The 12712-nt window shown below is 37.7% G+C and overlaps 1 protein-coding gene across 2 annotated transcripts; it reads right to left on the bottom strand.

Annotated features, from left to right (window-relative positions):
• Positions 1-626: 626 nt before the first annotated feature.
• Positions 627-10522, bottom strand: cldn1.S (claudin 1 S homeolog). Of its 2 annotated transcripts, NM_001085976.1 has the most exon segments (5): positions 627-933; positions 968-1485; positions 3221-3305; positions 4354-4518; positions 10110-10482. In NM_001085976.1, coding segments are annotated over 4 exon segments (636 nt in total). In that variant the 5' UTR covers positions 10333-10482; the 3' UTR covers positions 627-933; positions 968-1322.
• Positions 10523-12712: the final 2190 nt, after the last annotated feature.

The raw sequence follows: 12712 nt of genomic DNA, 5'->3' as shown, positions 1-12712 counted from the left end.
GCCTCTTTATCAAATTTTGGTTTGGAAGCCAGAGTTCCCCTTTAATAGATCAGTAGCATTGATGAAACTATCAGGGAACAGTCCCTGCCACTTTGGATGGGGGAGTTGGCACAGGGGGCCTGATCAGGACCTGTTACTCCTCAGCCCCCACTACACATGTCCACTTAACCCCTGTTTCCAACCCATTCCTCCCAAGCAGTGCTAAAGTAGTAGGTAGAATTTTTGAAACTTTGTATCAGTATAGTAGTAGGAATAGTAAACATAGAGAATCTTCTTTATACTCTAGCAGTAATGACAGAAGCAAATAAACTCTATAGTGCTATGTTTTTGGTAGAAACAAACTGTAATATGCAACTGTAGTTGTGGAGAAACTCCTTAGTGATGTACTAGCGGCCGTGGTGCTACAAGCAGAGAAAATACTAAGTACTATAGTAGTTATCGTAGAACTAGTACAAACACACTAGTAGTACAAGCAGAGGCAGTACTATAGTAGTATGGATAGAAATAGCTGTGGTGGCAGTAAAAAAAATCTGCATGTTATAATAGAACAACATTGAGGTACAGGGCCATTTGAAGATTACGGCTGCACTCTGTTTTGATCCAATATATAAATAAACCAAACAATATTTTCTTGTAAAAGTCTTATTTATTAAAAAAATCACATAATGGAAGTAATCCACAAAACTGACAAAAAATTGCCTGAAACCATGTCTGTACATTGTACCCCATGCTTGGATTCAGTTCTGCCTTGAAACAGAATTCATTACTATTGCTTATTGAAAATAACAGTCATATACAAAACAAAAAAAATAGATTTATACAGAAATAACACAGAATATAACCAATTCTTGCAATTTATATTGTACCAAAACAAAAGGGAAAAAGAACCATGATTGCTGTTGCTAGTTATATATGAAGCTGATATGAAGTATGGTATATATATATATATATATATATATATATATATATATATATATATATATATATATATATATATATATATATATATATACAGTATTTGTATATAATTAGGCAAGCTTTATAGGATTAGGGTGTGGGTTTTGTGAAGACAATAATATGACATAGATTAAAGCTGACATCTGCACAACCTTCTGTTTTCTAATTCATATTGTTGACTTTTAAGATTTTAATATCTTCCTGCATTAACTTATCACTGTCATTGCTATACTGGGTTGCTGAATAACATGACAGCATGGTACTGTTGCTGAATCTAAGGCAATGCAATGCCTTTAACATTAATGAAATAAGTGGAGAATAATGTCCTAATGTCCCCATGGTAGTTGCATACAGTATTTCCTTTGTTACACATAATCTTTTCCAGCAGGTGGTGCACTTTTATTGTAGCCTCTTGGTGGTGGGTAGGAAGTCTCTTTTCTGGGACAAGAGCAACAGAGCAAAGCACCTCCAATGATTGCTAGCGCAGCTCCAGCCCATCCAATAAATAAGGCAGGGCCAAACTCATATCTGTGGGAAAAAAGATATTTATATGAATAAAATCACTGCATAGAAAACTCACAAAACAAAAATGCCAATATGTTCTGCTACAAAATACATTTTTAAAGCAATAATGTGATTTTATCTAATGTATCACTATTCTCTCTTTGTCGGATTGAATTGCTTATAAAAACAGATATAAACAAGCAAATCACCTCCATGTGAAATACATTTATTAAGGGCGGCTAACCATAAACAGTAATAATAATAGTAACTGGACATTACATAAGTGAGAAAACTAAAGGCTATTGTTATTTATATTCCTAGTATCTGCCTCAACTACTGGGTACCAATACTTTTAAAGATCCATTGCAATGCCCTAAATTGTTTCATTTAAAGCTCAAAACACGGGAGCTTCACAAACAAAGTACTATTTTATGGTAATCATTGGTGCCAATAAAGACTGATACTTTCATATTGGTATTATCTTTTCTTGGTTTCTTGTTCAAAACTGTTTTATTTTCTTTAATGCAAATTGTAATGCAAATCTCAACAGGTCCTGTCCAAACAAAAATACCGTATATACCCGAGTATAAGCCGAGTTTTTCAGCATCCAAAATGTGCTGAAAAAGTCTACCTCGGCTTATACTAGGGTCAGCGGTACCCGACCCGAGTAGCTGAGATTGCAGTCACTTTTAATCATTCCTATACCAACAGTACTTGGGGAGAGACTGCAATATCCCACAATGCCCTCTGTTGGTTATATGAAAGAATAACAGTGCGCCCTCTGTTGGTTATATGAAAGAATAACAGTGACTGCAATATCACACAGCGCCCTCTGTTGGTTATACGAAAGATTAACAGTGATGGCAATATCAAACAGCACCCTCTGCACATGGTAGTGGGACAGTGGGACAATGCAAACAGTAATCCATTTGGCAATTCTCTGTCACCATCACCTTTGCAAAGAAGTCCGGTTGATCGCTGGGGGGTAGCTTTGGCAGAATGTGCGCTGCTGAGAGACAGGGCTGTAGTTGTGTCTAGGCTTATACTAGAGTCAATAAGTTTTCCCAGTTTTCGTAGGTAAAATTAGGTACCTCGGCTTATACTCGGGTCGGCTTATACTCGAGTATATACGGTAGTCTGTTTACCACATGGGTGATGGGGTCTTTGGTGGGATTATTGGGACCCTGATAACTGTGTGAGAGCTCGACTGCAAGGAGATGTCTGTGCTCAGAGGCAGCAGAGAAAGTAAATTAGCTGCTTGATGATGGATTCCTGTAAAAGAGGCTTGGTTGCTCACACTCCAGATGAGTTGCATTGCATACTTCTGTGAGATGCTGTGGATGCCTGTATCAGCCATGTGTGAGCTGGTACCGGGCAGCAATGGGTTTTGGCCTAGGGAAAGGGTATTTAAATGGCTCTAGTGTGTGTCTCAAGTGCCTGCTACGTGGGAGCCAGGAATGAACTGAGACTGTGTTTGTCCACCCAGAGTGTTGTGTGAGACTGTGTCTGGTAAAGACTGCACCAGGGCAGGGTTGTTACTGATATTTATATATGTAATTGCACTTTGCACTTTGCAATTATATAAAGTTTTATTTGTTGCTGCACATGTGTGTTTTATTATTGTTCCTAGTGGGGCCACCCGTTAGAGCATTCCCAGATACCACTAAGAGATTTAGACCCTATTTTGATAAGAAACATTATTTTTATTAAGAGTGTACATCCTATAATTCACAAGGTGTCACAATAGAGTTACACTTACTTAGAATTGGTTGGTGTGAACATATTGTAAAAATCCTTTGCGATTTTATCTCCATACCAAGCTGTTGCTATCAAAACACAGAGACCTGAAGAAAAAAATATGTATATAAATTTGTGTTCAGTTGATGCACATATTGTGGTAGAAAAGGAGATAGTACACGAGATATTTGTAAAGAGCAAGTACAGATTGGAAGTTAGATTATTGCATATACTGTATGTATGCCATCTCTGGTTTGGGATTAGGTGTACATTGCATAACTTTGCTGATCTGTGGCTCAAGTTGCATTTACCTTTAGGTCTAACAGACCCTTCTCAAAGGCTCTAATGGAGCTGCCCAACATATCTACAATAGCACTTACTTTATGAATAGGTGAAATATTGACTGGACTTGGCTGGAGTAAGCCTTAGAGCAGGGGTCCGCAACCTTTTTTACTCGTGAGCCACATTTAAATGTAAAAAAGAGTTGGGGAGCAACATAAGCATGAAAATGTCAATGGGGATGTCAAATAGAGGCTGTGATTGGTTGTTTGGTAGCCCCTATATGAACTGGTAGCCTACAGGATGCTCTGTTTGGCAGTACATCTGGTTTTTATGCAACCAAAACTTGCATCTAAGAAACAATTCAAAAATAAGCATCTGCTTTGAGGCCACTGGGAGCAACATCAAAGGGGTTGGTGAGCAACATGTTGCTTGCGAGTTACTGGTTTGGGACCACTGCCTTAGAGCTTTGGTTTCGTATAAAATCTGCCCAGACATGATGAGGATTGCTCCTAAAGCAGCAGGAGTGGACTGCTAGCTAGCTGGGTAAATGTCACTAAATTGTGTAAGTGTACTGTTTATGGAATGATATACCCCCCTATTGTAAAATATGAGGATTTTTCAAATAACAGAGGAATTCCATAACTGTATAAAGGAACACAGACTGCATGGTAAATGCTTTTGTACAGATTATGGAATTCCAAACAAACCTTTTTGTATTTCATAGAGTTCTTAACTGCAAAAATTACATCTGTATAAATGTCTGAGAATGTTTGGGGACTTAGAAGTGAGTTCATCGATCTGGCTCAATGTGTGGACTTTCTCTTGGGGTTAACACATCACAAATTATGGCCTAATAGAGGCAGAGTCACTTACCAGCAACAATGAAGAGTGCTCCTCCCACTACTCCAACCTTTGCCTTCTTTACTTCATCATCCTGAAGACATGTCAAGCATTTCATCCCTACTGCAGCAATGCACATGGCAAAGAAACCAACAAGAATTCCACAGATCATCAATGCTCGGGTGGCCTGTATAGTACCTTAAGAAAGAAACCATAGCTCCATTAATAATAATCAGATGCAACATTTTAAAAGCTAAACCGCGCTTTAGTATTATTTCTTGTGTTCTAGTGTTATACTTAGTTACTAGTTACGATATATTTATCTGGAATAATAAAAGTATAACATTATAAAAGTCTTTAATTTCATTAGGTATGGCCCATGAAGCAGTGTCTGACTGGGACACCAGGGGCCCACCCAAAAACCTTTAACTAGGGGCCCACCAATTAATCATAGACCAGGGGCCCACTCTTAGAACTATTATTCTTCTTCTCGTCACTCAACCTCTATTCTCCTAGTCTGTTTTCTTTACATACTTTAATCTGTTATTTCATCTATTTAGCCACTTTGTTCTCATAAAAATAGGGAATGGCCATGAAATAGGCCAAATGTTTAGCAGCATGAGAGCTCAGCGTCGGAACTACCGGGGGAGCAGGGGGTACGAGCGGGCCAGGGCCCGCACCCCCTCAAGGCCCCCCCGCAGTCCGTTCCCCGCTGAAAATGCGGCCAAATGCGGCCGTTCGGAGGGGGATGGGGCCCGGCTGCGGGTCACGCACCAGGGCCCGCCCCCCTCTACGATCGCTACTGTGAGAGCCCACTGACACCTGGGCCCACCGGGACTTTTCCTGGTATCCCTGTGGGCCAGTCTGACACTGCCATGAAGAAATTTGTATTGCCCGATCCTACTGAATAGTTGACTGGACTTAATTGCTATTATCTGGCCCCATACATAGACTCTATTTGACTGAAGCCTCTTCTGGTTTAATAGTGCAAAATAACAGTTTACCATTTTACTAAAACTACAACTCTTTTGGTGGCCTTCTTCATCCACTGATTTCAGACCTCTTTTTTGGGGGGCAACTCTACAGATTGTGTGTGTTATGTGTGTTAAAGGAACTGATGGAACTCTCCTCCATGATACAAAAAAGACTGAGCACTGTGCTTAGCTATGCAGGCAAAATAAAGCTGCCTAAGTCTTGTATTTTTGTTCTATCACATACACCAAGGGGCACATTTACTAAGCTCGAGTGAAAGATTCGAAGTAAAAAAAACATCGAATTTCGAAGGTTTTTTTGGGTACTTCGACCATCGAATAGGCTACTACGATCTTCGACTTCGATTCGAACGGTTCGAACTAAAAAACGTTTGACTATTCGACCATTCGATAGTCGAAGTACTGTCTCTCTAAAAAAAACTTTGACTACCTACTTCATCACTTTAAACCTACCGAGGTACAATGTTAGCCTATGGGGACCTTCCCCATAAATTTTCTAAGCTTCTTCTGACCGAAGGAAAATCCTTAGATCGATGGATTAAAATCCTTCGAATCGTTCGATTTGAACGATTTTTCCTTCTATCGTTCGATCGAAGTATTTGCGGTAAATCCTTCGACTTCAATATTCGAAGTATTCGAACTCTCGATATTCGACCCTTAGTAAATGTGCCCCTAAGCGATCATATAAGCTAACTTCAACTACCGATCCATAGTTTCCTCAACCAATTTTGTGACAGTAACTTAGATTTCTAAAGCTGTGGTGAGCACGAAGTTCCTTAGCAACATCAATGTGCTCAGCAGTTCTTGTTGTAAATTAAAGGGTTCATCATTAGAAAAACACAGACCTTTAAACTGGAGTTTCTCTATGTCATTTTTGGCAGCTCTACTATTATTTCAGTAGCAGAGGATGGAGTTTTAGTGTTTTTGCTTTAGAGTTTTTACTGATCCTAGATTAGATGGCCATGTAATAACATCTTCCTGTTGTAATTCCGTGCCAAGTCCTTACTTGAAAAGTAGTAACATATTTAACTTGCAAGGAAGTCTGAACCAGAATCTGCATTTCTTTGTTCATCTGAAATACCTCAACCCAAACAACACTTCATAATTCATGGCCCCTACTCATCCATAACATGCATATAATATAGTTATGGGACCTGATATCTGGAATGCTTGAGACCTGCAGTTTTCCGAATAAAGGGTCTTTCCATAATTTGGGTCTCCATTCTTTATTTTTTTTATTTTTACAAAAAATCGTTTAAACATTAATTAAACCCAATAGGATTGTTTTTCCCACAATAAAGATTATTTATATCATAGATGGGATCAAGTACAAGGTACTGTTTTATTATTACAGAGATAAAGGAAATCATTTTACAAAATCAGAATTATTTATTAAAAATAGTGTCCATGGGAGGTGACCTTTCTTCAATTTGAAGCTTTCTGGATAAGGGGTTTCTGCATAATAATGGATCATATGTAGGGGGACCGAAACGTTGACCTGTTTTCTTTTAAAGCATAAACAAATAAAGATAAAGAATTTAAAATCCCAGTGTGCATTCCTAATTCTGTGGATTACTGAATATTTGGCATGGAATAGCACCTGGGTGTATTTTACCTCAGCGTTGGAGTGCTGGAACCATTGGAACCTATATATATATATATATATATATATATATATATATATATATATATATATATATATATATATATATATATATATATATATATATATATATATATATATATATATATATATATATATATATATATATATATACTGTACTGCTTCTGTAACAAATAAGCAAGTGAACAAGCTTCCATTTTTACTAAATACCACTCTTTACTTTGAACTTATGTGTGCATATATCTACAGGCATAAATATACATATATTGTATTTTGCCAATCCTGTAATAATATCCTCCTACAACCAGATCTATCCAGTAGATATTTCACCAAACAAAAAAAACAATTTGCAAACCTCAGTCAGAAAACCAATATACAATCCCAGGTTAGAATAGAGTGAATAGTAGTTGGATTAAGAAACTGGTAGTAACTGGGGCATGAGTGTGAGTGGGTGTGTATAGATGTGATGGGGTGATGACAAGGAGGTAGTCACTAAAGTAAATGTCTCAAATTATAACACAGGGTTTGGTTTGTGTGCACAAAACAACTTCCAGTTAGAAAAATATTAAAGCTTATTGTTGCAGAGAATTGTCCCAAAATTTCAAACCCAGATAATGTTGTAACCAGTTTAGATATTTAAGATCATACTGGACCATACAATGTATAGGTACCAACAAATAGTTCCTGAACAAAGTAGCTGTTCAAATTTTACAATTTCTAGCGTATTTGCTGCTTGAATGAATTGGAAATTTGGGGCCTCAGTATCAGTGTCATGTATTATATGTCCGGTGTTTACCACTATGAAATAGAAACATTTGCTATAGATTTTGACCAAACCAAAATGCAACAATGCATTTCAAATTAACTTGTAGTCATCCTGGCCTGTCAGGCAAAAAAAAACCCAATTCTGTTAAAATCTAAACTGTTAGAAATGTCTGTTTCACACAGGGTGGAGGGCTAATTTGTGAAAGGCATGCAGCCCTTAGGGCAAATGTTTTGGCTGGTTTGATCTTGTCTGTGCAGCACACATTTGTGAGAACCTGCTTGTTTCATGTCTTCCAGCTGCTCACCTGTGCAAGAATGAGACTGTGTAGTTAAGCAGGATCTGTCCTTTTATGTATGAGTTTAGTAAAACCCTAGTTGAAAGTCTCTCTGTACAAATGAATTGCTGTACATTTCCCTTTTTGCTATAAAACATTGACTGAATACATTGGTTCTATATAAATAAAGGATAATAATAAACTAATATGCCATGTCAGCAAAGATCCATATGAAAAATAGCATATAAGCTCCATTGAAGAGTCCTATGTCCAATCATTAAACAGGGCTGGGCATTTATTCCCATACAAGCTGAATGGATTTGGCACAGTGGCATTTTCCCAAAAGTAGTTTTATTGTTCATGTTAAAATGACCAGTGTTTGTTTGCGGGATTGTGTGTAGATGTCCTCTGCTGATTGTAAGGATGGCAGTTTCCTTTATGGGTGTGTGTCTGTGTTTTACTACAGCATAACTATGTTATCTCAACACACGCTGAGAAAATGATATTCAGTAATAATAACATAAATGAGAGTTTATTGTATAAAGAATCATCAGAGGTTTTCTGAGACTTCACAGGGGTGCCAGTATATTATAAGCAGGACACACCTTAACATATTGTATCATGCAGGAATCTTACAGGAGGGGCTGCTTGTTCTCTGCTCTGTGAACTTAGAATAACTGGTGAACTATCAACATCTAAGGAACATAAGAAAAACAATCCTGCCCCCCATATGGGCTCCTAGTATTCAGTCTATCCAAAAATAACATTCCCTTAGGAAGGATGTTATCCTTTGTACAAAGAACAACACCTAACTCTATATTTTTATAAACAATATTAGGGTCTCCAGCAAGGCTGCAGATATTTTCATATATAACTGCCTTGTGTTCTCAAGTGGATCCTTTTAACCTATTTACAACAGTCACACAGGTTCCATTCCGTTCTATAAAAAATGTGTAATAATATAAGCTTTTCTAAACCTGAACATATGGGCTCAAGCTGATTGTGGAAACTAAACATGAAGCATGTACCCTGGCAATATTAAAGTAAAATATGATATGCTCCAGCTGTTGTGGATGATAACTCCCATCATTTGCTGGCTATCAGAGGATACTGGGAGTTTTGATACACAGCAACTAGAAGGTGGAAAGTTCAGCACTCCAGCTTTGCAATACATCGCAAGAACAAATTTTCAGGAGCTCTGTGTTCAGCAATTTTACTTCATAATTGAGAACATAAACTATAGGTGGAAAAAAATGTTGCTGGAGGCGTTCTTCTATCCCAGTGAGAAAATAAACTGAAAATAAATGAGAATTGTGTTATCACATCAACACATGAATTTTTAGAGTTTAAGGCAAAGGAAGATATAGTGTAGAGCGAATGGATTAAGTTACTTGAGGCATTCTTCATTTCATTGTTAGTGTTATTGACTATTTCATATAACACCAGGTACATTCTCTGTGGGCAGCCCAATATACTCATGTGCAAAGTATTCTATGGTCAAAGGGCTGTTAGGAGTAGACTATTTTGTATAACACTGTGAATGAGCCAATAAACTCAGTACAGTTATATTTTAGAAAAGGGGGTTGCTTGTCAATGAGCTATCAATGGAAGGCAATCTCTCTAGCCAAGGCTGAGAGCATTTCTACCTAAAGGACAAACATCTTCTACTTATTGACTTAGTATTCATGGTTTTCCCTTGGCTATAATTATTTTTTCATAGTACGAGCAAGTTTAGATAAACACTGCACCAACTTATTATGATAATATTTAAACTGAAGCAGGTATTTTATTACGCCAGCATAAACTCGTCTTTTTGTAGGTGATAACTGGATGATTAGTTATCAGGGTTGTAATGGCACTTAGCGTATAATTACACATACAAAATAAGGTCAGTCTATCCATCAATTTTTATAGCTCAGCCTGTTGTCATCAAGATTTCTTGCATCAAATGTAAAGTAGGAGACTGTAAACAAAGATGGGAATGTAAAGAGACAATGACCTGGAAAATTATTTTTGCATCAACTGCTAGAAATATATATATATCCATTCACATATAAGTACATATATGCATTTTCCAGCTTTTAAAAGACCCAGACACTACTATATATTATCAAATAAAATAACCATACTTACTGTCCAGCTTCAGCAATGAGTCAAAAGATTTGCACTGCATCTGCCCTGTGCTCTGCATTACACAAGACATCCAGAGTCCTTCATAGGTTATCTGTGCTGTGATAATGGCATCCCCAGCAAATGATGACATTTTCCATTGAGGGATTGCAATACATACTATAAACCCAATCCAGCCCAGACAAGCTAAGGCGAATCCTAAAAGTTGCAAGCCTGCGTTGGCCATCCTTTGGAGTGGATAAAGTAAGTTACAACTTGGCCTCACTCTGAAGCAGGCCTTGTCTGTTCTGCTGAAGTTTAAGGAGGACTCTTAGGTAAATGTAGACTGAAAACTTCCCAAGTAAGAAAAAAGTAGAGAAGAAAGAGTTGATCAGTGGTCTGCCAAGTCTATTTCCTAAATGAAAACTTCTGCTTATCTGCCTTATTTAAAGGCTGTCCCAGTGGCAATCCTTAGAATTGCATAGGATCAGCAGGATAATCACTGATACTTGCAATACAAGACTCATCGCCACCTCCCACCACATTTGTAGCACCACAAATGTTTTTCCTGCTTGCTCTGACTGCAGGGGAGTTAAAAGCAAAGCTGATTTCAGCCATGTTGTCATTGTTTTTGTCCTTATCCATAATACATATTTATAAAGCCAGGTGTTTTTCACCAAGCTTTAGAACGGCCACAGAACATGCAAGAGCCTTAAACAATGCAGTGGAAAAACAGATGAATCAGAATTAAAGGGGTAACTGTAGCTGACAAACTGCTTCATTACAGAATAGTATTTATAGACTTTGTTACTCAGTGTCAGAGGTTTTGGCTCTGTGTGTTTGGGTTAATAAAAAAATGGAAGCAAAAACACTTCAATGAATACTCCAGGCTAAGACTCATTTATGAACACAAGAGGAAACTGTTAAGTGGAGTATTGTACCCCTTATCACTCATTTACCCAGCACTTTTACCTGGGGCATACTGCCCTCTGCACTTTGTGGTGGATTACACATCGGGGGCACGGGGTTGCATTAATTCTATGCCTGTTTTTTTGCACGTTGTACCCTTTTCTGCTTCCATACATGGTAGAAGTCTGCATGGATAGCTGTGCCTTGCTCCATGGGTATAAGATGCTAATGCTGTTATTAACACCATGTGTCAAAAGTGATGCAAGGACGGGGATGTGTACTACTGCTTGCAAAAAATGTATTACATGTTAGTTTCTCTACATTAACATATAATAGTTTAATATCTGAAACAGTATTTGTTTGTGATGCTGATCTTGGCTTCCTAATGTGAGACTAAACTGTCAAACCTTCAGCAATACAGTTCAGTCAGGGGTGGGATGTAAAACCTTTGCAGTTGCATTGACATTGACCTGTTATAAGGGAAATTCTCTTGTACTGATTTCTATGCATATTTACAACAAAACTACAGCGCTTTGTTTTAAATCCTCAACACCACCTCAAGAATATAGAGGGTTCACAGTGCAAAAACACAGGCAGATATTTTTGTGTACTTCGAATATCGAATAGGCCAATATCGTATATCGAAATTTATCAAGTACTGTCTCTTTAAAACCTGCCAATTTCTTGTTTTACCTATAGGGGACGTCCTAGAACCTATTTGGTGGACTTTGAAAAATCTAAGTTTTCTGGGGCAAATACTTTGTTTCGAATTCGATGGAATGCGCTAAAACTTCGATTAGAATGATTTGAATACAGCCTATTCGTTAAAAAACGAAGATTTTTTAAATAAATTTTGATTCGTCTTTTTTTATTCGAATTTCAAAAAAACTCCCATTACTTCAAAATTTGACCCTTGATAAATCTGCCCCTAAGCGTTGAGATGGAAAAAACGTTGTTTTTGGTATGTCATAGCTCCGCTCAGGGGAGTACTGTGGCATTTTTGTGTGGGATTTGAGATGGCTATCAATAAAAGGCACCATAATACACCACTGTGCTTCATGTCTATGGACATACAGGTATGTGAGCTATCAGAGCTAGTAATCTATGTGTAATCGTAACCGTAATCCCCTATAGGGAGCCCTATAATATATTGCCATCAGAATAATTCAATTATAACATCTCTTATCCAAAAAGGGGTTTTAGCAGGATTACAGAAAAATCTCTTATCCAGGAACTCCCGGTCCCAAGCATTTTGGATAATAGATCTTATACCTGTACTAATCTTAATTTGTGCTATGTGTAAAATGCTGTTACTTTCAAGAAATTATTTTCCTTGATATTATTAAACTTTTTGTTTGTGTAGAAGACCATATCGTACCTTCATTGTAATGGAAATCCATGGGAAAAGATTTATTTGTGCATTGGGTCCATTTGTAAACGCATGCCTGGCAGGCAAGGAGGAGAACAATAGTGGCCTGACCTCCACTCATTAGCCAGAGTGCAAGGGTGGGGTAATAGATGGATGTAGCTTATCTGTACTGCAGCCCCAGGGAATCCTAAGGCTGTAAAGATTATAGCCCCAACCTAATAGCACTTATCTGTGCCCCCAATGGCTTATTATATAGTAATATTTAAAAATCAGTTTTGCCTCATCCATGCTCCTGGCATACAGACATTTGTGATAAATATGGTAGTCTCAGGAGGAACCACAGTAAAGC

This window comes from Xenopus laevis, chromosome 5S, assembly GCF_017654675.1.
Source record: "Xenopus laevis strain J_2021 chromosome 5S, Xenopus_laevis_v10.1, whole genome shotgun sequence".
In the NCBI taxonomy this organism is placed as follows: domain Eukaryota; kingdom Metazoa; phylum Chordata; class Amphibia; order Anura; family Pipidae; genus Xenopus; species Xenopus laevis.
Note: the sequence above shows the minus strand (reverse complement) of the source record. Positions and strands in the feature narration are given on the sequence as shown.

What these genes read in the sequence shown, in the direction of transcription:
- cldn1.S (XM_041563893.1), bottom strand. Translation starts at nt 10,332, where the DNA reads ATGGCCAACGCAGGCTTGCAACTTTTAGGATTCGCCTTAGCTTGTCTG. An exon ending in AGCACTCTTCATTGTTGCTG is followed by an intron (nt 3,306 to 4,353) that starts GTAAGTGACTCT and finishes TTTTTTCTTCAG; the next exon opens with GTCTCTGTGTTTTGATAGCA. An exon ending in TTCACACCAACCAATTCTAA is followed by an intron (nt 1,486 to 3,220) that starts GTAAGTGTAACT and finishes TTTTTCCCACAG; the next exon opens with ATATGAGTTTGGCCCTGCCT.